This window comes from Pongo pygmaeus, chromosome 8 (assembly GCF_028885625.2).
Source record: "Pongo pygmaeus isolate AG05252 chromosome 8, NHGRI_mPonPyg2-v2.0_pri, whole genome shotgun sequence".
NCBI classification, from domain to species: Eukaryota; Metazoa; Chordata; class Mammalia; order Primates; family Hominidae; genus Pongo; species Pongo pygmaeus.
The window spans coordinates 124,536,101-124,563,345 of NC_072381.2; the positions used below are offsets into that span (position 1 = coordinate 124,536,101).

Consider the following 27,245-nt stretch of genomic DNA (forward strand, 5'->3'; position numbering starts at 1 on the left):
CTACTTTTAGGTGGGTGACGAATTGTCCCCTTTCTCTAATTCTGCTCATTACAAAGAAAACAGGGAAAAATACCTTTTTTCAACTGTGAGGGCACTAGGGAATTATTAAAAGACCTGTCTGAAAGTTCAAGATGGCCAAGGGCACGGTGGCTCATGCCTGTAATCCCAGCACTTTGGGAGGCTGAGGTGGGCAGATCACCTGAGATCAGGAGTTCAAGACTAGCCTGGCCAACGTGGTAAAACCCCATCTCTACTAAGTACAAAAATTAGCTGGGTGTGGTGGCGCATGCCTATAATCCCAGCTACTTGCTACTTGGGAGGCTGAGGCAGGAGAATTGCTAGAACCCGGGAGGCGGAGGTTGCAGTGAGCCGAGATTGCACCATTGCACTCCTGGACAACACAGCAAGACTCGGGCTCAAAAAAAAAAAAAAAGTTCAAGCCGACCCTTGCCACACGCCCTTTCCTCCCACTCTAGCCCTCCTCCACTCGCCTTCCTGGAGTTGCCTCTGTAACTTCAGTCTCCTGTCCTTGGAAGGTGCCTTCACATTTCTGTCATCTGTTAGTGGTTAAACCTCCACCTGCAGCTGTTGCCCATCTTGTTCTCTAACTTTAATTTTGGTTAGTGTCAGCCTGTGGTCAGACTGAGCCATTTACTGATTTTGTCCTTTTAAGCTGTTATGAAACTTTCCTCACCAAATTTGGAAATGAACCATCATTCTGGCCTCGGGGAAACAAAACCACAGATAAATTCTTTGGTAATTTGGGGTAGGGTGTGTTGGAAACATTAGTCCAGTACTCAAATGTTGAGGTACCTACTCTATGCCATGCCTGCGTTGTATTTTGAGCTACCCTGATGGGCAGCAGCCCCTGCTCTCGCGATGCTGTGCACACTCCGCTTGGGGAATAGCGTCAGCAAACAGGCTGCTGTAGTGTGGCTAGTGCTGGGCGTGATGTGTGAAACAGAGTGGCATCGGAGCACATAGACGGGGACCAGTTCAGTGCTGTCAATCCTGGAAGGCCTCCCAGAGGGAGTGATCAATGTCAAAGTCAGACCTGAAGCATAAGCAGACATCTACTCAGACCAGAGGAAACAGCTGTGTGAAGGCCCTGAGAAGAGACCACAGCCCATGTGAGGACCTGGAGGGTCTAGAGGGAGGGGAGGGAGTGGCAGGATACGAGTACGGGAAAGGCTTGCTGTGGTAAGGAATGTGGGCTTGATCTTGACGCACTGGGAAGCCATTTAAGGCTTTTCAGGCTGGGTGCGGTGCTCAGGCCTGTAATCCCAGCACTTTGAGAGGCTAAGGTGGGTGGATCACGAGGACAGGAGATGACAGCCTGGCCAACACGGTGAAACCCCATCTCTACTAAAAAAAAACAAAACAAAAATTAGCTGGATGTGGTGGCTGGTACATGCCTGTAGTCGCAGCTACTCAGGAGGCTGAGGCACAAGAATCACTTGAACCCAGGAGGTGGAGGTTGCAGAAAGCCAAGATTGCGCCACTGCACTCTACACTCCAGCCTGGGTGACAGAGCGGGACTCCGTCTCAAAAGAAAAAAAAACAGTTGTTCAGCAGGTGTGGTTTAGGAGAGCAGGCTAGAACATGGACCGGAGGGAGTAGGCAGGAGATGGGCCAGGCAGTGCCAGCAGGGGATGCTGTTGGACTGCGCTGGGCGGTAGCAGTGGGCATACGTGGGTTCCAGACTCCATGTACTGGGCCCCATCTACTGAATAGGCTGGGGGTAAGGTGGGGAGAGGGCGCCTCTAGTGATCCTGTCTGGTGCACCTGGGTAGGTGGTGGTGTCAATTCCCGAGACTGGGAGGGAGAGCTGATCTCAGGTTTGGATGGGTTGCGTTTGAGGTGTCTGGGACATCCAAATGGCAAAGTACAGCCAAGTAAGCAGCTCAGTGACCAGCCTGAGTGCCCAGCAGTGTGGCAGTGCCACATTCAGGTGGGTCACGGATGAGAGAAATCTTAGCAGAACGGGAGGTGGGGTGGAGACAGTGAGGGTGGACAACTCTTTTAAGGTGTCTGGCTACAGCCAGGCATGGTGGCAGGCACCTGTAGTCCCAGCCGCTCAGGAGGCTGAGGCAGGTGGGTCCTCATTGAGCCCAGGAGTTCAAGGCTGCAGTGAGCTCTGATTGTGCCACTGCACTCTAACCTGGGTGACAGCAAGATCCTGTCTCTAATGAGGCAGGTGACAAGCAGTTTATTTCTTTTTGAGACACAGTCGTTTTGTTGCCTAGGCTGGATGGAGTGCAATGGCGTGACCTCGGCTCACTGCAACCTCCGCCACCAGGGTTCAAGTGATTCTCCTGCCTCAACCTCCTGAGTGGCTTGGACTACAGGTGCACAACACCACGCCTGGCTGATTTTTATACTTTTAGTAGACACGGGGTTTTACCATGTTGGCCAGGCTGGTCTCAAACTCCTGACCTCAGGTGATCCACTGGCCTCAGCCTCCCAAAGTGCTGGGATTACAGGCGTGAGCCACCGCGCCCGGCCGACAAGTAGTTCACATACTTCTGGGAAGGACCTGGCAGACAGAGGCTACAGAGCACAGCCCCGAGGAAGCAGAGAGGGGCCCAGAGCCTGGAGGACACTGGCCTTACACGGAGGAAGGATGGGTGTGGGTGCGGGTGTGGGGGGCTCCCCTGCTGACCTGTTTCCTGGCGGAGGAGGCAGGGTCCTTTGCCAGAGAGGAGAAAGGAGGCACTGGGCGGAGGGCGGCAAAGGTTTTAAGTAGCTGTCTAGAAGGGAGGACACTGAGTAAGGAAACAAGATTGCTTTTGGGGTCGGAGGCCGTAAACAGCGCCCCAGGGGTACGTGTTCTGCTTGAGATGGCCTATCCATTTAACACCTGTGTCCTGGGCACGGTGGACTCTTTGTGTTCTTTCTTCAAATCCTCAACTTGAGACAGGTTTATTAGTTAATTAGTGATTTCACAATATCCTTTTGCAGGCCGATCCCCACTCCAACCGTTCCCTCAGCAACCCCAGGGGTGTCAGACGGGGCACCCTCCCACTGTCTTCTCCAGCCAGCCTTAAAAACCCCAGACACATCAGCCTGGGAACGATCTCAGTATGGAATTTTAAGTCGCCTTGTCAGCACAGACACCTCTGGGGTCCCCAGAAGACCTGTGGCAAAGTTCTCTAAACCGAACCTGGAGAGGGGAAGGTTTTCAAGCAGGAACCACATAAATTCACCTAAAACTCACGCCTACACCCCTCTGTGATAAAAGATTTCTGTTTCTTCTGTTGGAGACGGAATTTTCTCTTCAAGACTACAGTACCGTATCTGAAAAATAGTTAAATTCATAATATTTCTATTAATAGTTTTTCTTGCCTTAGAAACCAAGTTAAAAAAATCATTTTCTGAAAGCAACCATTTCATAGTCCATCTTTTTCAATAATATCTAATCTAGAGCAGAAAATGTAACCTATATTTTTTTTAAATCACCCAAGTAGTAAAGAAACTTATTTTTTATTTTTTTATTTTTCTTTGAGACAGTCTTGCTCTGTTGCTCAGGCTAGAGTGCAGTGGCACCATCTCAGGCCACTGCAACCTCCACCCTCCAAGTTCAAGTGATTCTCATGCCTCAGCCACCCAAGTAGCTGGGATTACAGGTGCGCACCACCATCCTTGGCCCATTATTATTATTTACTTATCTCTACATTTGTTTATAATTGAAAGTTTCCATTAAAAAGTTTTAAGATGGCTGGGCATAATGGCTCATGCCTGTAATCCCAACACTTAGGGAGGCTGAGGCAGGTAGATCACTTGAGGCCAGGAGTTCAAGACTAGCCTGGCTAGCATGGTACAAAAAATACAAAAATTAACTGGGTGTGGTGGCACACACCTGTAATCCCAGCTACTCCAGTGGCTGAGGCACAAGAATCACTTGAACCTGGGAGGTGGAGGTTACAGTGAGCCGAGATCAGGAGGATTGCTTGAGGTAGGGAGTTTGCAATCAGCCTGGGCAATATAGTGGGACCCTATCTCTACAAAATATAAAAAATTAGCCACCTGTGGTGGTACGTTCCTGTAGTCCCAGCTACTTGGGAGGCTGAGGCCAGAGGATCACTTGAGCCTGGGAGTCAAGGCTGCAGTAAGCCATGATCATACCACTGCCCTCCAGCCTGAGCAACAGAGTGAGAAACCCCGTCTCAAACACACAAACAAACAAAAAACAAATGTAGAAAGAATGTAATGAACTCACATGTGCTCACTCAGGAATAACTATTAACAATTTGCAGATCTCATTTCATCAAGCACCTCCCACACCCAGCAGTAGGATTTTTTTCCTTGAGTATTTTAAGGCGGTTCTCATGTCATGTCACCTACAAGTTCCAAATGATAAAGACCTTATTATTATTGATATAGTACTTGATATAGTAATGACAGTAGTTACAGAACTACTATGCCATTGTCACACCTAACAAAATTAGTAATAACTCCTTATCTCATCTAAGCACCTCCATGCTCACCTTGAGCCAACAGGATATTTTGTTTCTTTTCTTTTTTTTTGGAGTCTCACTCTGTCACCCAGGCTGGAGTGCAGTGGCGCAACCTTGGCTCACTGCAAGCTCCGCCTCCCGGGTTCACGCCATTCTCCTGCCTCAGCCACCCGAGTAGCTGGGACTACAGGCATCTGCCACCATGCCCAGCTAATTTTTTGTATTTTTAGTAGAGACGGGGTGTCACCATGTTAGCCAGGATGGTCTCGATCTCCTGACTTCGTGATCCGCCCGCCTTGGCCTCCCAAAGTGCTGGAATTACAGGCATGAGCCACCGCGCCCGGCCATTTTTAGAACATTTTATGTAGAAACAAGGTCTCACTACATTCCCCAGGCTGGTCTGGAACTCCTGGCCTCAAGCAATCTTCCCACCTTGGTCTCCCAAAGTGTTGGAATTACAGACAAGAGCCACCGTGCCCGGCCTGAAATTTTATTCTGAGATGCTGCCTCGCTCCCCAACCCCTCGCCCATAGCATAGTAATAGGCATAACTATCTAAAATAGTCTGAAACTTCTACGTTGTGTTGGCAAAGTTGCTTGAATGAATGATCCTACAACCTAAACCTATAAAATGTGGGTTCTGAACAAGACCATTCCATAAATATAAATGCTTTTGAGGACATATATATTTATAGTGACAGAAATGAGCACTTGAAATGTTTAGCCAAGACACTGCTAATATCAGCCAGGCGCGGTGGCTCACGCCTGTAATCCCAGCACTTTGGGAGGCCGAGGCGGGCGGATCACGAGGTCAGGAGATCGAGACCATCCTGGCTAACACGGTGAAACCCCGTTTCTACTAAAAATTACAAAAAATTGGCTGGGTGTGGTGGTGGGCGCCTGTAGTCCCAGCTACTCAGGAGGCTGAGGCAGGAGAATGGCATGAACCCGGGAGGTGGAGCTCGCAGTGAGCCGAGATCGTGCCACTGCACTCCAGCCTGGACAACAGAACAAGACTCCATCTCAAAAAAAAAAAAAAAAAAAGAAATTGCTAATATCTGCTAGCATCAATAATGTCCTTGACATCTGCTAGCAATTTATGGCAGAGCTTTGGAAATTAAAAAAACTGGCTTTCTGACTTTAAAAAAAAAAATGTCCTTGCTACCTACTAAGCAACAACCCTTTGCAGAGATGCCATTATCTTCAGATTATCTTCAGCTCTCTTTAACAGATAAGAAAACTGAGCAAGCTGACCAAGGTCATGGAGAAGCTGGAATCTGAGTCCAAGCAGTCTGACTCATCATAAATTATATTATAAATTATCTACAGAACTGGGCTGTCCAATAGCCACTAAGCACACAAGAGTACCTAATTTAAAATTTAACTTAATTTACAATTCAGTTCCCTAGTCACACCAGCCTCTCCTGAAGTGCTCAGTAGCACATGTAGCTCATGGCTACCATACTGGACAGCACCCATCTATTATAGAACATTTCCATCACTGCAGAAAAGTTCCATTGGAGAGGGCGTAGTTATAGAACATTTTGGAGTATTTAAAATTTCTTTAAGTAGTTTTAAAAGATTTCTTTTTATGCCCCAGAAAAAAAGGCTTATGAAATATTGTTAAGAAAAACAGAACCCAAAACTGCACCAAGAGATTTGAAGGATAGAATTAAATATAAATATCATTACAATTAACCCTTGAATAATACAGGTTTGAACAATGCAGGTCCACTTATATACTGTTTCCCCCTCAGTCACCCCTGAGACAGCAAGACCAACCCCTCTTCCTCCTCCACAGCCTACTCAACATGAAGATGACGAGGATGAAGACCTTGATCCTCACTGAAACTGATGACTCACCTTCACTTAATAAACAGTAAATATATTTTTTCCTCCTTATGATTTTTTTTTCTTTTTTTTTGAGACAGTCTCACTCTGTCACCCAGGCTGGAGTACAATGTCATGATCTTGGCTCATTGCAACCTCTACCTCCCCAGGTTCAAGCGATTCTCCTGCCTCAGCCTCCCGAGTAGCTGAGATTACAGGCACCAACAACCCTGGCTAATTTTTATATTTTTAGTAGAGCTGGAGTTTTACCATGTTGGCCAAGCTGCTCTTGAACTCCTGATCTCAAGTTATCTGCCCGCCTCAGCATCCCAAAGTGCTGAGATTACAGGCATGAGCCACCGTGCCTGGCCTGATTTTCTTAATAACATTCTATTTTCTCTAGTTTATTGTAGGAATACAATATATAACACATATATGTGTTACTTGACTTTTTATGTTATTGGTAAGCCTTCCAGTCAACAGTAAGCTATTAATAGTTAAGTTTTCAGGGAGTCAAAGGTTATACTTGGATTTTTGACTACTAACCCCCAGGTTGTTCAAAAGCCAACTGTATTTTGTTTTATTATTTTACTTTTTTGAAACAGGGTCTCACTCTCAGCCAGGCTGGAGTGCAGTGGTGCAATCACGGCTCACTGCAGCCTCAACCTCCTGGGCCCAGGTGATCCTCCCACCTCAGCCTCCTGAGCAGCTGGGACAACAGGTGTGCATCACCACACCCAGCTAATTTGTGTATTGTTTTTTGTAGAGATGGGGTCTCACTATGTTGCCTAGGCAGGTCTTGAACTCCTGGGCTCAAGCAATCTTCCCACCTTGGCCTCCCAAAGTGCTGGGATTACAGGTGTGAGCCACTGCACCTGGTCTTGTTTTATATTTTTATAAACTTTGCAGATTTTTAAGAAGAATAACTTATTTATTTTACTCTTATAACTGCAAAATAAAATCTTTGAGAGAAAAGAGGAATGGGGGCACTTACCTGTCCAACCTGTGGAAATATACTAAAAGAAAATGGCACCATCAGTCCCATTGCCAGGACAGTACAAGACAGTTTCAAGATCCACAATGACCCTGGGTTTTTCCTGAAAAACTGGGTCCTGTAAGAGACAAGGCATGGCTCACAAGTGATGTTAAACTATCAGGGCTTATTTTCCGAACAGCTGAATCAAGCCCTGTTTTTTTTTTTTTTTTTTTTTTTTTTTTTTTTGTGCACCTGAACAGCTGGATCAGGGCCTGTTCTTTTTTCTTTCTGTTGTACCTGAACAGCTAGATCAAGGCCTGTTTTTTTGTTGTTTTGTTTTGTTTTTCTGAGAGAATCTTCCTCTGTCACCCAGGCTGGAGTGTAATGGTGCCATCTTGGTTCACTACAATCTCCGCCTCCTGGGTTCAAGCGATTCTCCTGCCTCAGCCTCCTGAGTAGCTGGGATTATAGGCGCCCGCCACCACGCCTGGCTAATTTTTGTATTTTCAGTAGAGACGGGGTTTCACCATGTTGGCCAGGCTGGTCTAGAACTCCTGACCTCAGGTGATCTGCCCACCTTGGCCTCCCAAAGTGCTGGGATTACAGGCGTGAGCCACCGCACCATCCCATCCCTCCTTCTTGGAAATGTGCTCCATGTGTGGTCCTAGCAGGCGATTCCCAGCCTCGCCACACTGGAGGGGGGGATGTGCGCCCCAGGCACGCGACCTAACTCAGGCCCACAGAATCCTTCCCCAGGAGTCTGCCCTGAGGGGAAGACATTCCTGCCTCCCCTGGGGTTTGCTGTGTTCCACCTCTGATCAGGAGGCTGTGAGGCTATGAGCTGGGAGTTACTAGCAAGTGGGTCCCTCATCAACATGAAGAAGCCTATCTGGCAGGAGAGAAGGAACCAACACCCACGAGGGTGACAAGGAGGCGCGCCCAGCAGGGGAGCTTCTGTTCAAGCTGCCACGGACTGCAATCCTTGCCCGTTCCGGCCCTAAAGCCCCACGTCTCCCCTCAGGCCTGAGCTCCTGCAGGTTAGGTTTCTCATACTGGTGGCCACAGGAACCCCGACGGATGCCCAGGTCCTCCGCCTCGTAGGCCATTTCTGGCTTCTTAAAAGGGATGAATCTGAATCCGGAGTCGCTGAAGCTAATTTAAAACATGCTTGGAATGGGGGTTTAGAGGGGAGGGCTTAAGCAATATTCACAGCACATCAGAGCCAGGGGAACCTGCAAATCATCCAAGCCCCTCATTCTAGAGATGAGGAAATGGCTGTGGAAGGTCCTTGGACACGCCAAGGACACGGGGTAACTGGAGGCAGAGCCTGGGCTGGATTCCCCATTCGGTGGAATCCGCACACCTGGATTTCCACACCTGCCACAATCAATCCGACTGTCTTAGCTGTGATGTATGTTTATGGGAAGGTTACTGAGCCAACCTCTTCCCACCCTCCACCAGGGTCAGTATCTGACAGGTTTTATAAGGATTTGACTTTCAAATCTCTACCTGGGGATATGACCGTGCCTCTTACCTTTTAAAAAAGTAGGTGAAGACTTCAGGAATCAGAGCTGAGGTCCCAAACAGCACTATTCTGGATGCTAGCGTTTCTCTAACAGCCTAGCAAAAATGAAAAGAAAACAGCTTAGGCTGGGCACGGTGGCTCACACCTGTAATCCCTGCACTTTGGGAGGCCGAGGCGGGTGGATCACTTGAGGTCAGTAGTTTGAGACCAGCCTGGCCAACATGGTGAAACCCCGTCTCTACCAAAAAATACAAAAATTAGCCCCGTGTGGTGTTATGCACCTGTAGTCCCAGCTACTCAGGAGACTGAGAAACGAGAATCACTTGAACCTGAGAGGCGGATTTTGCAGTGAGCCAAGATCACGCCGCTGCACTCCAGATTGGGCGACAGAGTGAAACTCTGTCACAAAAAAGAAACAGTACAGGAGCAAGACGATTTCCAGGGATCCCACAACTCCTGCGAGAGACAGGAAACAGCAACCCTCCCTTCTCACTTAGAAAAAGAATGCTCGTGGAAAGAGGCAGAGGGGACGCCTTCCACGTAACTTTCCACGTACAGGTGTGTGGAAGTCGGCTGCACTTGGTGCCAGAGATAGCTGGCACCGTCTGCCAAACCACCCCAAATAAACTATCCACTAAGTACAAGCAAAGGTGGCTTCTAGACAGATCCTCACGGAGAACCAAATGGTTCTTCAGTGGAAATGCTGGATTTGCCACAGAGGTTTGCTCCGTATTTCCCATCCAAGCCAAGTCTCTGCCACTGGCCTCCTGTCCTGACCTGGCTCAGCAGTGACTCTCATACCTACCACTGGGGAAGCCTCCAAATGCCCAGCTCTGAGGGCACAGCATGGGACCCACATGAGGCTGCCTGTCTGTACCCATGTTTCACAGCGAATTAAAAGTGTTATACTATAAAATTGTGTTATGTACAGGTTATAACATTTCTGTAATCTTTTCTATAATGTACATTACTCTATACATTAAACATTTCAACATACAATTTACTGTATGGGTGAATATGTACAAAACCATGTACCCTCAAGGGCACTTTAAGGGACTTGTAAGGGAAATCTTGACTATAAAACAGCTCACGTTAACTTTTTTACTACTTTCATTTATTTATTTATTTTTAGAGACAGGGTCTCACTCTGTCATCCAGGCTGGAGTACGGTGGCGTGATCATGGCTCAGTGCAGCGTTGACCTCCCAGGCTCAAGCGATCCTCCTACCTTAGCCTCCCAAGTAGCCAGGATCACAGGTACACTCTACCACGCCCAGCTAACTTTTCCATTTTTTGTAGAGATGTGGCCTCACTATGTTGCCCAAGCTGGTCCCGACTTCCTGGCCTCAAGCAATCCTCCTGCCTCAGCCTCCTGAGTAGCTAACATGTTAACTTTAGAACTCACCCCTGGGTAAGACACATACACCACAAACAGCACATCATGTACCCAAGAGCAGCAGGCACACCTGCACCCGTCCTTCCCTGAGCCCTGTTCCTTCCACTTCCAGCTTCCCATGATCGGCTTTGACCTACCTTCCCAGGCTCCTCCTACCACCCAGTCCCTGTCTCTGCTGGCACCTCTGCCCTGCTGTGGGTGACAGTCACGCTTGTGTGGTTCCCTCTGCAGGGAATGCCTTTCCCCCCGACAAAAGAGAGGAAGCCGAGGAGGGCTGTTTTTAAAATAAGGTCTCAGGGGCCGGGCACAGTGGCTCATGCTTATAATCCCAACACTTTGGGAGGCCAAGGTGGGCAGATCACCTGAGGTCAGGAGTTCAAGACCAGCCTGGCCAACATGGTGAAACCCTGTCTCTACTAAAAATATAAAAATTAGCCGGGTGTGGTGGTGGGCGCCTGTAATCCCAGCTACTCGGGAGACTGAGGCAGGAGAATCACTTGAACCTGGGAGGCAGAGGTTGCAGTAAGCCAAGATCACACCATTGCACTCCAGCCTGGGCAATAGAGCGAGACTCAGTCTCTAAAATAAAAGAAATAAAATAAAATAAAAGTCTCAGGGATATAAAGTAAAATTGCTTGACTTCTGGAAGGGAAAAATGGCTGTTAGTGTGCTGTGTGTCCGCGTCAGTGGGGCGAGGCCCGCCTCTCTCCCTTAGTCCCATGTGTGGGGAGGACACTCCTAATGACACAGCGTCATTCGGAGGTGCTGTGTGCAAAGCAGTGGCTTATGGGGCCAGTCGGGGGAAACAGCCACATGTCACCTGAAATTCGACCAACGGTGCCCTGTTACCATCAGATATTGCTGGTTACGCAGTTTCTGAAATTTTAGCCAAAGAAAATAACCTTCCAGGGACAGGGAAGTGATAGAAGAATGCTTATGCACAGTTGCAGACACTTTATTCTTCAGAGAAAAAAAAGACTTTTTTTTTTTAAATAGACCAGTAAAGTCTTTCTTTGACCCTAACATGCCCCTCATGCCAAAAATGGAGTTTCTTCTGGTGAGATGGACTCCAGACAGGCAGTCAGGCCTGAGGCTACCTTCCCGTGGAGGCTGGGGCTCCTGGGGAGACGGGGCTCTCACTGGTCAGGGTGTGGGTCTCCAGAGCCTAGCACCAGCCTGGCAGGCAGGAGGCACTGGGAACAACTTGCTGATTGGATATTTGCTCTAAGCTGGGTGCAGTGCCTCACACCTCCCAGCGCTCTGGGAGGCCAAGGCAGGAGGATCACTTGAGGCCAGGAGTTTGAGACCTGCCTGGGCAACATAGCGAGACCTCATCTCTACAAACATTTTTTTTTTTTAATTAGCCATGTATGGTGGTGCACACCTGTAGTACTCAGGAGGCTGAGGCAGGAGGATTGCTTGAGCCCAGGAAGTTGAGGCTGCAGTGAGCCATGTTTGTACCATTGCCCTCCAGCTTGGACGACAGAGGGAGACTCTGTCTCTATAAATAAATAAACAAACTTAAAAAATGTGCTGTCACTCTCCTCTCCAGCTTTATGAATAGGTCACAGCAATACTAACACCTTAAGTTCACATGGAGTTGTGGAGAAATACAAACACACATATGCATAAGGATGTGCAAGTGAACGTCAGAGCAGCCTGATTCATAATAACCCAAGGTGGGACACAACCCAAACGTCCACCGCCTGCAGAACAGATAAGCAAAATGCAGCACATCCAGGAACGGAATACTATTCAGCAATGAAAAGTAACAAATGACCAACATGTGGTACAAGATGGATGAATCTCAAACGTGAAAGAAGCAAGACACAAAAAACTACTGTGTGATTCACTTATGTATAATTTCTGGAAAAGGCAAAAACTAAGAAGACAGAAAAGCAAGTCAGTGGCCGGGCATGGGGGCTCACGCCTGTAATCCCAGCATTTTGGGAGGCCAAGGCAGGTGGATCATGAGGTCAGGAGATTGAGACCGTCCTGGCTAACACAGTGAAACCCCGTCTCTACTAAAAATACAAAAAATTAGTTGGGTGCGGTGGCGCGCACCTATAGTCCCAGCTACTCGGGAGGCTGAGGCAGGAGAATCGCTTGAACCTGGGAGACAGAGGTTGCAGTGAGCCAAGATCGCACCACTGTACTCCAGCCTGGGCGACAGAGCGAGACTCTGACTCAAAAAAAAAAAAAAAAAAAGAGGCAGATTGGTGCTTCCCTAGGGCTGGGGGTGGGGGTGGGGGTGGGCATTTGGGACATTTTTAGGATGATGAAAATGTTCTACAACTGGACTGTGGTGATAGTCACACAACTGTTTCATTTATTTATTATTATTATTTTTTGGGACAGAGTCTTTCTCTGTTGCCCAGGCTGGAGTGCAGTGGCGCAATCTCAGCTCACTGCAACCTCTGCCTCCTGGGTTCAAGTGATTCTCCCGCCTCAGCCTCCTGAGTAGCTGGGATTACAGGCATGCGCCACCACACTCAGCTAATTTTTGTATTTTTAGTAGAGACGGGGTTTCACCATGTTGGCCAGGCTGGTCTCAAACTCCTGACCTCAGGTGATCTGCCTGCCTCGGCCCCCCAAAGTGCTGGGATTATAGGCGTGAGCCACCGCGCCTGGCCTATTTTTTATTTTTTGAGACAAGGGTCTCCTTCTGTCACCTAGGCTGGATCCAGTACAGTGGTGCGATAACGGCTCACTGCAGCCTCAACCTCCTAGGCTCAGTTGATCCTCTCACCTCAGCCTCCTAAGTAGCTGGGACTACAGATGCACCCCGCCATGCCTAGCTAATTTTTAAAAAATTTTTTTGTAGAGACAGGGTTTCGCTGTGTTGCCCAGGCTGGTCTCACATTCATGGACTCAAGCGATCTGCCTCCCAAAGTGTTGGGATTACAGGCATGAGTGAGCCACCGTGCCTGGCTGCACAATTGTTTTAAACTGACTAAAATTCATCAAACTATCCTCTTACAATGGGTAAATTTTACAGTATGTAAATTATACCTCAATAAAGCTGTTTGAAAAAATGTCTCTTTCGGGCGTTTTTTTTTTTTTTTTTTTTTTTTCAGGGAAAAGTGCAAATGCAGTCCCAGGTGGTTTGTTTTGTTTGTTTGTTATTTTTGAGATGGGGTCTCGTTCTGTCGCCCAGGCTGGAGTGCAACGGCACGATCTCGGCTCACTGCAACCTCCACCTCTCAGGTTCAAGCAATTCTCCTGCCTCAGCCTCCCGAGTAACTGGGATTACAGGCACCCGCCACCATGCCCAGCTAATTTTTGCATTTTTAGTAGACACGGGGTTTCACCATGTTGGCCAGGCTGGTCTCGAACTCCTGACCAACTGCAAGTGATCCAACTTACGGGTGGTTTGTTAGGCCCAGAACCTTCATTTCAAACTAGTGACCTATTTTCTTTCTGGCAGCAATTTATCTGTTACTTATAATTATTTTATCTCTGTCATAATTCATTTAGGTAAGGAGCTATGCTACTAGATGGTCTAGTGGAAACACCGTTAGCATGTATCTGATGGTTTATAATTGAGCTTTGTTAGTCAGTGATAGGATTTAAAGTAATATGTTTGGTGAGCTGAATAATGACATATTTACCGATGGAATGAACAGCCATCTTTTCTGACCTCCTGTGCTACCAACATGCTGGTCACTAGAAGGACACACCCTGGCTGGCTAAGGAAGTCCCCTGGATCCCACACTGCCAGAAGCCCGGTTAGTCCCTTCACTTCGTATCAGGGCTGTTCCACTCTGCTTGATATGTCATTTGCAAACAACTAAAGTCTTCAGCTAAAGTCATTTCACAGGGACCAAAAAAGATCTCACCTGCTAAAAACATATTATTTTAAAAGTCCACACCCAAAATGAAAAGACCATAGACTATACCAGGTTCTCACGGCTGAATGCACTCAGTAGTTACTGGGTTGAACTGAACAAAAGAATACTTTGGCCAGGCCCAGTGGCTCACCCCTGTAATCCCAGCAGTTTGGGAGGCCAAGGTGGGCAGATCACTTGAGCCCAGGAGTTTGAGACATGACTGGGCAACATGGCGAAACCCCATGTCTACAAAAAGCACAAACATGAGCCAGGCATGGTGGTGCATATTTAGAATCCCAGCTACTTGGAAGGCTGAGGTGAGAGAATCACCTGAGCCTGGGAGGTTGAGGCTGTAGAGAGCCGTGATCACACCATTGCACTCCAGCAACAGAAGGAGACCCTGTCTCAATTTAAAAAAAAAAAAAAGAAGAAAAAGAAGAAACTAATAGTAAAAATTATTCAAAATTGAGGCCTTGAAAAGGAGTTTTGGATCAGAGAATTCAATGTTCTAAGTCCATTCTTGACAAAAGTAGTCCTTAGCAATGAAGACTATAAGGACATCTGCTGAATGGGAGAAGCAGGGGCTCTCTTAACCCCAGAAAGGGGTGTCCACTGACCTCTGTAAGTGCAGAGCAGGCTGGGAGGGGAGTGGCCCCCAATCAGCACACATTGGGAGGGCAGATATTGGACTTGAAGGACAGGATCTCACTCTCAGAGGTGCCCAGCACTTGTCAGATGCCTGTCTGTGGCAGTCAGCCTCACGGGTCACCATGGCAACAGTACCCAGTTATTTAATCCAGCACTCATCTAGCTGTTGCTGTAGGGGTACTCTGCAGACACGGGGCACATCTGCAATCAGCTGACTTTAAGAAAAGCAGGTTACCACCAGGCGTGGTGGCTCACACCAGTAATCCCAGTACTTTGGGAAGCCGAGGCGGGCGGAACACTTGAGGTCAGGAGTTCGAGACCAGCCTGGCCAACAGGGTGAAATCCCGCCTCTACTACAAATACAAAAATTGGCTGGGCATGGTGGTACGCACCTGTAATCCCAGCTACTCAGGAGGCTGAGGGAGGAGAATCGCTTGAACCCAGGAAGCGGAGGTTGCAGTGAGCTGAGATCACGCCATTGCACTCCAGCCTGGGTGACAGGGCAAGACTCGGTCTCAAAAAAAGAAAAAGAAAAGAAGGTTACCCTCCACAATGTGGGTGGGCCTCATCCAATCAGTTGGAGGCCTTACAGACAAAAACTGAGGTTTCTCAAAGAAGAAACTCTGCCTCAAGGCTGTAGCAGCAGCTCCTGTCCAAGTTTCCAGCCTCCAGGCCTGCCCTGAAGATTCCCACAATTGTGTAAGCAAATTCCTTAGAACAAATCTCTTAATAGACATGTACTGCCCAGGTGTGGTGGTGCACACCTGTAATCCCAGCACTTTGGGAGGCTATGGTGGGAGGATCACTTGAACTCAGGAGTGAATGGGAGGGACAATGGAGACAGAGGTGCATGCTTTCCTTTTGAGAGATTTCAAAAAGGAATTGGGGGCCAGGCATGGTGGCTCATGCCTGTAATCCTAGCACTTTGGGAGGCCCAGGTGGGTGGATCACTTGAGGCCAGGAGTTCAAGACCAGCCTGGCCAACATGGTGAAACCCCATCTCTACTAAAAATACAAAAATAAGCCAGGTGCGGTGGTGTGTGCCTGTGGTCCCAGCTACTTGAGAGGCTGAGGTGGGAGCATCGCTCGTGTTAGGGAGGCAGAGGTTGCAGTGAGCCAAGACTGCACCATTGCACTCCAGGCCAGTGCGACAGAGCAAGACCCTGTCTCAGAAAGAAAGATTATGTACATATATCCCATTGGTTCTGTTTCTCCAGAGAACCCAGACTAATGCCCCATCTTATCAGGAGGGAAAATGAGAAATTTCTCTCTCAGCATGCTAAGGAAAGACGGGTAAAGAAAGGTTGAAGGCAGACATGAATTTGTCACCAGCTTTCAAAAACAGAAAAGTCTAGTCTTTGCCCAAAAGGCAAGCAGCTATAGCTCCATCCTGTCTCTTACCTTTGTCCCAGCAATTCTGGAATGGCCCAGGACATTGCCTTCCTTGTCCATGACCGCAATCCCCTTAATGGATTCAAGACTTCGGGACATGTAGACATTCATTCCACTGGCTTGCACTGTAGATGTAAAGAAGTAAAGAACACCAAAGACGGGGGTGAGTCTTGTTCCAGCGAAGGAACATCTCTTTTAGGTGTCTGCCCCCTGCAAGCCTCTTTCTCTGACCCTCAGGTGGACATCTGCCTTTCTTGACCCTCAGGTGGACACCTGCCATAGGCTGGGCCAACGAGGTGCTCTCCTGGGGCTGTGGAAGTAGGCTCAGAACTGCTGGCCACTCAGTCTTGGATCCTGACCACAGCCTGGGACCAGCTTCCAGCACCCCTGCTTCCTTACCGAATTCCAGGAGAAACCCTGGGATCTTGGAAACACAACCCTCCCTCGTCTTTGCTTAAGTTGTAAGGTTTCCTTTTTTTTTTTTTTGAGACAGAGTTTCACTCTTGTTGCCCAGGCTGGAGTGCAATGGTGTGATCTCAGCTCACTGCAACCTCTGCCTCCTGGGTTCAAGCAATTCTCCTGCCTCAGCCTCCAGAGTAGCTGGGATTACAGGCATGCCCCACCATGCCCGGCTAATTTTTGTATTTTTAGTAGAGACGGGGTTTCATCATGTTGGTCAGGCTGGTCTCAAACTCCTGACCTCAAGTGATCTACCAGCAATGGCCTCCCAAAGTGCTGGGATTCCAGGTGTGAGCTGCCACACCCGGCCAAAGTTGTAAGGTTTCTATAACACCATTTCCTCAATTTCACCACTGACATCAGTCTGCCAACTCTTCAAACTGCCGTGATTCCCAAACCCAAATTTGGAGCATGACATAGTAAACTTGCAGGCTGGCAGAGTCAAAATATTCAGCTAATATCTCTGTCACCCCACTGGGTTGGAATCTCTATACTAACCATTTGCTTGCTGTGTAACTCTAGGCAAGTTACTTAACCTCCCTGTGCCTCAGTCTCCTCATCTGTAAATAGGAATAATAATATTTCCTACCCATAAGTTGTTGTCAGGACTAAGTAAAATAATGTATGTAGAACGTTTATATGGATAATCTTGAAAATGTAGGGCCAGGCGCGGTGGCTCATGCCTGTAATCCCAGCATTTTGGGAAGCTGAGGCAGGCGAATCACTTGAGGCCAGAAGTTCAAGACCAGCTTGGCCAACATGGTGAAAGCCTGTCTCACTAAAAATACAAAAAAACAATTAGCTGGGCATGGTGGCACACGCCTGTAATCCCAGCTACTTGGGAGACTGAGGCAGGAGAATTGCCTAAATCCAGCAGGTGGAGGTTGCAGTAAGCCAAGCTCATGCCACTGCACTCCAGCCTGGGTGACAGAGCAAGACTCCGTCTCAAGAAAAAAAAATGTAATTTGCGTTTCCAGTCTTGTGTTCATTCCTTGGCCATTAATGTGGGTATCTACAGAAAGTGTCACCTCTCAAACCAAAGACCTGATTTGGGCTTGGGGGCCTGCCGGGCTGCAAAGGCCACCTGTCATCAGTCACAATGTACCAAGGGAGCCAGGTGCCTCTGGAGATGAAGGAAGGCTCACAGACCACAAAGACACCCCACCCAGACTGCAGGCTCCAGCCCTTCCTGCTCACCGAGGAAGACCACAGGTAAGATTCTTTTAATCCAAGGGCCAGTCAGGCCATACTTCTTCTGGACAAACTGAGGGATTACCTAGAAAATAAGAGAGAAAAATCATTATTTCATGGGACTGAAAAATCAGCGGAACCTACTCACTAGCAGAGAGGTCGCCCTGACCTAGTTCCTATTACAAGTCAGACCACTGCCAGTGCTCTTCATGTATTTTTCAAATTCCTGCAACATGGAGGTCCTCTCCCTGCTCATCTAAGGAGTCAACGGGGGCTTAGAGACAGGTATGGAAGTTGCTGAGTCACAGAGCCATTAAAGGTTTGAGCCAGGATGAGGGCCCAGGCTTGTCTGATGCCAACATCTCCATCTTTCACCATTACAGTGTCTTGATATCCAAAGCAATACACAAATTATATAACATATTTATAACACACAATTTATATAACAATTTTTAAAAAGATAACAGTACCGGCCAGACGTGGTGGCTCACGGCTGTAATCCCAGCACTTTGGGAGGTCGAGGTGTGGAGTTCACCTGAGGTCAGAGTTTGAGACCAACCTGGCCAACATGGTGAAATCCCTTCTCTACTAAAAAATACAAAAAATTAGCTGGGTGTGGTGGCACGTGCCTGTAGTCCCAGCTACTCGGAAGGCTGAGGCAGGAGACTCACTTGAACCCAGGAGGCAGAGATTGCAGTGAGCTGAGATCATGCTACTGCATTCCAACCTGGGCAACAGAGCAAGACTCTGTCTCAAAAAAAAAAAAAAAAAAAAGAAAAGAAAATAGAAAAAAATAAAAAGACAACAGTACCATGTATATGCTTAAAAACTTAGACTATTAACATGATTATTTTGGAATAACAGGATTACAGGTGACTTTTATTTCCTAGTCATACTTTCTAAATTGTTTAAATTGGAACATACATTTGTAATTGGAATAAATAAAACTTCCTGGATTCTGAGGAATAAAGAAGATTTGATAGATTCTAAAAATACCTACTCCTAAGAAAGTTGAAGAAGCAACGGCTCCCGCCATTAGTAATGATCTTTCTAGTGGCTTACAAGTCTAAGGAGAAACAAAAGTACTTATTTAGCAAATATCACAGTTTTATCCAGCAAAGATAATTTAAAAACAAACACATACAACAAACTCCAAGAGGAATAACACAAAACCCCACACTCTCTGGGTCTCATAATACTCACGTAACTTCTGTTTCCATTGATGCTGTTGAACGCTGCCATGTAGGCACAGAGGAAAACCTGCCAAGAGGGGCAAATGGATCACATTTTCGTTTCAAGCATAACAGAATTTAGTAATCGTGAAACAGGAAGAATGGCTACCTGAGGTAAAATCACGGACTTGATCCCTTTTAGTGGTGTCATTGACAAAAATACCTTTGAAGAAGAAAGTGGAACAGAGTTACAAGCGTTTCTGTGGAAGGAGAACTTGCAGTAGCAAAGAATTTTCCAGGGAAGAGGGAGAATTGAGCCCCCAAGGAGCTGGGGCAGGAGAGGACGGTGGTGGGTACAGCGGCTGCCGGTCCGTAAACAAGGTTGAGTGAGCACCTGCCAAACACCAAACTAGCGGCTCTAAGGACATCCAGGGTCACACAGCAGGCCGTGTCTCCAGGGCCTTAGTCCAGCAGGGTGGCTAAGATGTACACATTTGTTAGCTGGGCGCGGTGGCTCACTCCTATAATCCCAGCACTTTGGGAGGCTGAGGTGGGAGGATCACTTGAGGCCAGGAGTTGACCAGCCTAGCCAACATGGTGAAACCCCGTCTCTACAAAAAAACAGAAATTAGCCGGGTGTGGTGGTGCGCACCTGTAATCCCAGCTACTCGGGAGGCTGAGGCAGAAGAATCGCTTGAATCCGCAAGGCGGAGGTTGCAATGAGCCAAGATCATGCCATTGCACTCCAGCCTGGGAGACAGAGCAAGACTCCATCTCAAAAAACAAACAAACGAAAAAAGAAGTACACATTTGCTAGGGGAAGCAGACAGGAGCCTGTGGTGTGGACAAGTACCTCCTAGGCTGGGAGTGATGGCTCACGCCTATAATCCCAGCACTCTGGTAGGCCAAACTGGGAGGATCCCTTGAGGCCAGGAGTTCGGCACCAGCCTGAGCAATGTAGCAAGACTCAGTCTCTGGTAAAAATAAAAAAATTAGCCTGCCATGGTGGCGAGTACTTGTATTCCCACCTACTCAGGAGGCTGAAGTAAGGGGATCGATTGAGCCTAGGAGTTTGAAGTTACAGTGAGCCATGATTGTGCCACTGCACTCCAGCCTGGGCAACAGAGCAAGACCCTATTTTAAAAAAACAAAAAATGGTCCAGGCATGGTGGCTCACGCCTGTAATCCCAGCACTTTTGGAGGCCAAGGCGGGTGGATCACCTGAGGTCAGGAACTCGAGACCAGCCTGGCCAACATGGCGAAACCCCGTCTCTACTAAAAATAAAAACATCAGCTGGGTATGGTGGTGAGAGCCTGTAATCCGGCTACTCAGGAGGCTGAGACAGGAGAATTGCTTGAACGCGGGACGCAGAGGTTGCAGCAAGCTGAGATTGCGCCAGTGCACTCCAGCCTGGGCGACAGAGCGAGACTCTGTCTCAAAAAACAAAAAAAACCCCAAAAAACCAAAAAGCACCTCCCAAGGGCCAAGGTGAGAAAAGCCTCACAGGGACAATGCCAGGTCCCAGGTGAGGGGCTGTATCAGAGGAGGACTTGGTGGCAAAGGGTTTGTGCAGGGAGCGCATCCTAACTCACTGGCCGCTTCTACAGTGCTCTGTGCATACTTGGTGTTCAGAAAAGGGATGACCTTGCCAAGCTGTGGGCCTTCCAGAAGCCCGGATGCCTGACTGGGAGGGTGTGGGGAGGGGGAGAGAGTGGGGACAAGGACACATGAACAGCAGCCATGGGTTATCAGTGGGGAGCCACAACCATCTATCAGGCAGTCATGTGACAGGGGTCTGGAGCTGGAGGGACACAGCTGAGGTTAGGAGGAGAGTGGCCATCTTCCCAAGCCCCTAGTCTCCTAACGGCAAATGTCTGCTTGCTCACCGTGGGCGCCATGAAAGGCAGGAACGCTGGCAGGAAGAGAAGAGAGGAGGTGTCAGTGACCACAGTTGCCCAGGCAGAGGGGGCCAGAAGGAGACCACCCACCTGAACACCTCTTCCCCAGCTTCCAGAAGGCACAGACCTCAAAGGACTTTTTCCACTCATTCTTGTTTTTCTAATAAATTGGTGGGTCAAGGTCTCAGCACTTTGGTAGGCTGAGGCTGGAGGATGGGTTGAGGCCAGGAGTTCGAGACCAGCCTCTATTTTGTAGAGGGAGTGAGACCCCCATCTCCACAAAAAATTTAAAGCCAGGTGTGGCGGCATGACCCTGTAGTCCCAGCTACTCAGGAGGCTGAGGTAGGAGGATCAGCTGAGCCTGGGAGTTGGAGGCTGCTTTGAGCTATTATGGTGCTACTATACTCTAGACTGGGTAACAGAGACCCTGTCTCTAAAAATGATAATAATAATAAAGTATGTACATAAAATTACTATAACATGGCCAGGCACGTGGCTCACGCCTGTAATTCCAGCACTTTGGGAGGCCAAGGTGGGCGGATCACAAGGTCAGGAGTTCGAGACCAGCCTGGCCAATGTAGTGAAATCCTGTCTCTACTAAAAATACACAAAGGAAAAAAATTAGCTGGGCATGGTGGCGGGCGCCTGTAATCCCAGCTACTCGGGAGGCTGAGGCAGGAGAAATCACTTGAACCTGGGAGGCGGAGGTTGCAGTGAGCCGAGATTGTGCCACTGCACTCCAGCCTAGGTGACAGAGCGAGACTCTGTTTCAAAAAAAAAAAGAAAGAAAGAAATCCTGCTGGGGGAAAAATAATTAAAGCAAGGCAGGCAGAGTTTTCTGTTCTTTTTTTTTTTTGGAGACAGAGTTTCACTCTTGTTGCCCAGGCTGGAGTGCAATGGCATGATCTCAGCTCACTGCAACCTCCGGCTCCCGGGTTCAAGTTCAAGCAATTCTCCTGCCTCAGCCTCCTGAGTAGCTGGGACTACAGGCACGTGCCACCACAATGCCCAACTAATTTTTTGCATTTTTAGTAGAAATGAGGTTTCACCATGTTGGCCAGGCTGGTCTCGAACTCCTGACCCCAGGTGATCCGGCAGGCAGAGTTTTCTAAGTGTTAGAAACTACATCTTCCCAACCCACTTCTGAAAATTAGAGCCAACTCACCTGCAGGTCGAAAAAGCTTGGGGATCAGGTTGCTGCTGTCGGGATGCACTGTTGCCTTCAAGAGGAGAGATGCAAGGTTAGCTGGATGTCTGGTTTTGTTATTATCGGACACTAAAAATTAGGAAGGGGCTGAAACTTACAAGACTCCGCTTCCAAGCTTCTTGTATCTTAAAGGAGAAAAAAGAATAGCTTTGTTTCATTTTAAATTTTTTTTAAGAGACAAGGTCTTGCTCTGTCACCCAGGGCTGGGGTGCAGTGGCACAATATCATTCACTGCAGAACAGCCTCGAACTACTGGGTTCAAACGATCCTCCCACCTCACCCTCCTGAACAGCTGAAACTACAGGCTCACGCCACCATTCCCAGCTAGTTGTTTAATTTTTAGTAGAGATGGGGTCTTGCTATACGGCCCAGGCTGGTCTCGCACTCTTGGCATCAAGTCATCCTCCCAAACCATTGGAATTACAGGAGGAAGCCATCACACCCAGCCTTAAAAAACAAAAACAAAACAAAACAAAACAAAAAGCTTTTAAAGGTGGCTCAGCAGCAAAGAATTTCTTTGCCAGTCTCATTTCTGGGACCACCTTTGTTCTACCTTTCAGAGAGTGAAGGCCAGAGCTGTTTTTTACCACATCAACAGAACAAATCAAAATAAATGGATCATACGAATAAACAAATGAACTAATGACAAGCAAAGAGATGAGCCACACAGAGAAATGGACCAGAACATTAAAAAGTCCTGTCTCTACCCTTGGAGAAGACCAACACCTAACTTATCCCTCAGATGAGTCCCTGAATCCGGCTTGCCTCTGGCTCAGAGCAGAGCAGGCTGTGTGCTGATGACACACCATGCCACCAGGCAAGTTACTTGCAACAGAGCCAAGCTGTCGGCCCAGGATCCCCAACACATTCTTAGAAAAAGTTAAATATGTGAGCTCTCCATAGGCTGCCTTGAGGAACTGGTGTTTGTGAGCTCCAGAAAGCCCCACATGCTGCAAGGTGGATAAGGAGCACTCCGTTTGAGCCTATCGGCAGGGACACTGCCTGCAGTAGAGAATGAATTCTGACATCAGAGCCCTGTCTGAATTCTGGAGTTTGCCATGGGGCTCCAGGAATCAGCTGCAGGGAATCCCCACAAATATCCACTGCATAGGAGGAACCTTGCTGTCTGGTTTATGGGACAGAATTCTAACTACATTTTAAAAACTAACCCAGTTTTGCAAAGCTGGTCCTCTGGGCAGTATATAACAATGATAGCATTAATAGCCAATAGAACAGTGGCTCCCAAGGGAAGGAAAAAAGAAAGAAAAGAAACGGAGACAGACATTAATGGCCAAATTCCACCTGACTTCAGACCATGCAGGCAGAACCATCTGAGGGCAACCAGCCAGACCTAAGCATGGGAAACATACCCTTTGGTCCGCCGAGGCAGGGCTGGAAGCATCTTGATTTGTGCACAATAGTTGCCTCGAGTTTTCTATACTTTCCTAAAATCAGATATCAAGAAATCAAGTAATGATCTCAACATTGTTCAGGTTTATCCCCAGATGTAGGAATCACCAGCTCACTCACCAGCATGCACTGGACTTCAACTGCATGCCTGATTTCAAGCCACATGGTGCCCTACGCTCTATCCATTAGGATAGCCCTGAGTGCCATTCAGATTTACGCCTTCCTCTTCCTAGATGCTCCAGCAGCTGCCCCCAATGCTGCTGTCACCTCCCCCACTCTCTGATGTCAACTGTCTCACTGAATGGTTACCACCATACCCTGGCTATACATGTCAGAAACCTAGAAGTCCTCCTCCCTCACCCACTTCCATGTCTAATCAGTTCAGTCTTATTTCCTCTCTCTTTTTCTTTCTTTCTTTTCTTATTGTTTTTTAAGAGACAGGGTCTCACTCTGTTGCCCAGGCTGGAGTGTAGTGGTGTGATCATAGCTCACTGCAGCCTTAAACTTCTGGGCTTAAGTGATCCTCTTGCCTCAGCCTCCCAAATAGTTGCGACTACAGGCACAACCCACTACACCTGGCTAACTTTATATTTTTATTTGTACAGATAGGGTCTCGCTACATTGCCCAGACTGGTCTCAAATTCTTATTCTCCAGAGATCCTCCCATCTCAGATTCCCAAAGTGCTGGGATTATAGACATGAGCCACCACAGCCAGCCTCCATTTCTTAATTTGAGAAAAAATAAATACAAAAATTACAAAGAATGGCTACACACTATAATCCCCTCACCCAGAATTAACAACTGTAAACATCTGGTTATATTTGCTCCTAATTTTATTACATTTTCTTTCTTTTTTTTTTTTTTTTTAAAGATGGAATTTCACTCTTGTCGCCCAGGATGTGACCAGTTTAGCCAGTCTGTCCTCCATCACGTGGAAGATTTGTTTGATTCTCTCTGAATCACCAGCACCTGGCCTGGGCCTGATATTACCTGTTAAACAGATGTACGCTTTTCTTTTCTTTTCTTGCCGGGGGAGGCGGATGGAGTTTCGCTCTTGTCACCCAGGCTGGATGACAAGATCTTGCAGTGGCAAGATCTTGGCTCACTGCAACCTCCACCTCCTGGGTTCAGAAAGTGATTCTCCTGCCTCAAGCCTTCCGAATAGCTGGGATTGCAAGTGTCTGCCACCACACCCAGCTAATGTTTGTATTTTTAGTAGAGATGGGGGTGTCACCATGTTGGTCAGACTGGTCTGGAATTCCTGACCTCAGGTGATCCACCTGCCTCGGCCTCCCAAAGTGCTGGGATTAAAGGCATGAGCCACAGCACACGGTCAGATGTATGCTTTTCTTTACCCCTTCCAATCTGACAAGCTCATTCAGAAGAAGTAAACACAATAATATACGTAGATTCTGTTATTTCAACTGCTTTTAAAAGGGACATGTGGGAGGGGCCTGAGGTCGGGAGTTCGAGACCAGCCTGACCAACATGGAGAAATCCTGTCTCTACTAAAAATACAAAATTAGCCAGGCATGGTGACACATGCCTGCAATCCCAGCTACTCGGAAGGCTGAGGCAGGAGAATCGCTTGAACCTGGGAGGTAGAGGTTCCTGTGAGCCGTAATGGTGCCATTGCACTCCATCCTGGGCAACAAGAATGAAACTCTGTCCCAAAAAAAAAAAAAGGGACATGCAGACTTCAAGTTTCAAAATAAAATGTGAAATTCATTAGCTCTGAAAACAATACTTACAACTGAAATGAACACATTTGTAGGATCTAATAATTCTGTCCATTGAAGAAATCGTCGAATAAAGGACTTAGGAGGGAGAAAAGCAACAGAGAGGTTAATGGCAGCAGAAAAATAAAGATATAAATAGTAAAAGTTGGCTTTTTTCTTTTTTTTTTTTTTCTGAGAACCTGCCAGGGTCTGTGATCTGCCTTTTACTGGCATCATCTCCTGGGATCCTCCTCCCAGCCTCTCCAGGTTTTCCAGGTGAGGAAGCTGAGGCTCAGAGGGACTCCTGAATGTACTCAAGGCAACACAGCCAGGAAATGATTCCGAAGTCTGTGCCCTTAACTGCTCAGTATCAAATTGCCCTTGAGGGTTAAAATCCCAGACTTTGGGGGTTCAAATGGTCCTACGTTCATATCTCACATATAACCTCGAAGCAACGGCCTAGAAGATCTCAAGGGTCTGTGGCATCACTCTCTGCTTGCTATAAGGCTTCACTCCAGTGACAAAGGATGGACGCCCCATTAAGGGTTCAATGGTGCAGCTGGGGTCACACTGGGGAAAAGAGGTTTGCTCCAGCAAACTCCAAACTTTGTAGTGGTTCTGGCTTTAAGCCTTGGCTCTGCTGGAGCAACCTGAGCTCACCGTCCCTTCTCAATTTCCCTACCTAAAAAAAACAGGGCTGGACCCCACTTTAGGAGAGGCCTAAAAGAGAACCCCCTAAAGCCATGCTCTCCAATTCGCCACATGCGGCTGAATCCACATGTGCTGCGGGTGTAACGGACGCCGGATTTGGAAGACTCTGTACCAAAAAAGCGAGTAAAATATCTCAGGAATGTTTTTTACTGATTACATGTTGAAATATTAATATTTTGCACCTGCTGGGCTAAATGTACTGTATTGTTAAAAAATTTCAGCTGTTTGTTTTTATCTTGTTTAATGTGGCTACTAGAAAATGTTTAATTACCTGTAAGGCTCACATCATATTTCTATTGGACGGTGCTGCCCTAGACGCCGCAGGGAGGTAAGTCCTGCTTATGTCCTGTCCAAGGGTGGCTTCCCAAAGCCTCGGGGGTCTCACCGAGAGTGGCTGAGCTTACCAAGGTGGGAGGGCCTGTTTCTCCCCAATCTGCTGCTCAGCCACAGCTCAGGCAGTAGGGAGCAGCCACCTGCGCGGACTGGGCCCCTCCGAGAAGGCAATCTGGAGGGTGACGTTGTGGTCGTGGGCATCTGGCAGCTTGGGTTTCCCCTGCGTCCCCTCCCGCGCCCTAAGGGGTGAAGGCCGGTGGTGCGCGTTCCCGGCACAACTCCGGGACGAGGAAACGGAGACAGGGGGCGCCCACGTGGCCTGGCCAAGGTCACCCGGGTCAGCCCGACTCCACGTGGCCCGGCCCGCCCCCTCCCTGCCCCTAGCCGCGCCGGGCCCGGGCCGTACTTGGCGCTCGGTGATCCAGAAGCGCACGTTGGGCTCAATGAAGGCGGGGACGGCGTCGCTGCGTCCTAGGAGCCGCCCAGGTTGCGTTTCCTCCTCCTGTTCCAGGGACATTTTGCGCTGGTTAGAGTGGCCGCCGCCGCCAGGCCGCGCGCGGAGGAGGAGCCGGGCGGCGAGCCCCGCCCCGGGCCGCGCGCACCCGCAGTTCCCGCCCCAGGCCCGCGCGCCCGACGTCCCGTGTCACGGCGCCCCGGGGCCCTTGCGCACCCACTGTTCCGGCGAGCGCAGCTCTCCCACGGGCCACGTCCTCCCAACCCTGCTTGCCCTGCTCCGCACCTTTGGGGAGCCGGGCCGTCTCCAGGCCCCAAGAGGTCACTATAGGAACCCCTCATCACAGTACCTAATGCGAAGACCCGGAAAGGTTGTGAGTGAGGCCGTCTGCAACCTCACCCGGCGCTTCTGCCGCGCCCTACCCGTGGTCATTACCCTCGAAAATCCCTCCGATTGCCCACGAATTCCAGTGTGCATGGTGTTGCGCAGTCAGGCCGGCTGCATCATGGTCTCAGCCCAGTGAAAATGTCAAATGCGGCGCCCCTTATTCAAATTACTGAGAATTTCAAGAGAGTAACCTCAGAGCATCAAACCAAGTATACGGCCCTGGGCACAGTGCACTATCCCTCAGCCCAACA

At 48.4% G+C, this 27,245-nt stretch overlaps 1 protein-coding gene across 5 annotated transcripts; it reads right to left on the minus strand.

The window, feature by feature from the left end:
* Positions 1-2,884: 2,884 nt before the first annotated feature.
* On the minus strand, positions 2,885-26,751 carry SFXN4 (sideroflexin 4). Of its 5 annotated transcripts, XM_054435328.2 has the most exons (15): positions 26,560-26,728; positions 25,143-25,208; positions 23,351-23,425; positions 22,079-22,105; positions 21,939-21,993; positions 20,762-20,787; positions 19,044-19,097; positions 18,906-18,962; positions 18,703-18,768; positions 17,709-17,787; positions 16,062-16,177; positions 8,797-8,882; positions 7,281-7,398; positions 4,220-4,340; positions 3,258-3,297 (listed from the first exon to the last, which is right to left on the minus strand). In XM_054435328.2, the coding sequence occupies exons 1-14, from the start codon at positions 26,668-26,670 to the stop codon at positions 4,332-4,334; spliced, it is 945 nt and encodes a 314-aa protein (XP_054291303.1). In that variant the 5' UTR covers positions 26,671-26,728; the 3' UTR covers positions 3,258-3,297; positions 4,220-4,331. The 5 variants fall into 5 exon arrangements, with proteins under 5 accessions (XP_054291302.1, XP_054291303.1, XP_054291305.1 ...); XM_054435327.2 differs by lacking the exon at positions 4,220-4,340 and having other exon boundaries at positions 2,885-3,297; positions 26,560-26,751; XM_054435330.2 differs by lacking the exon at positions 8,797-8,882.
* Positions 26,752-27,245: the final 494 nt, after the last annotated feature.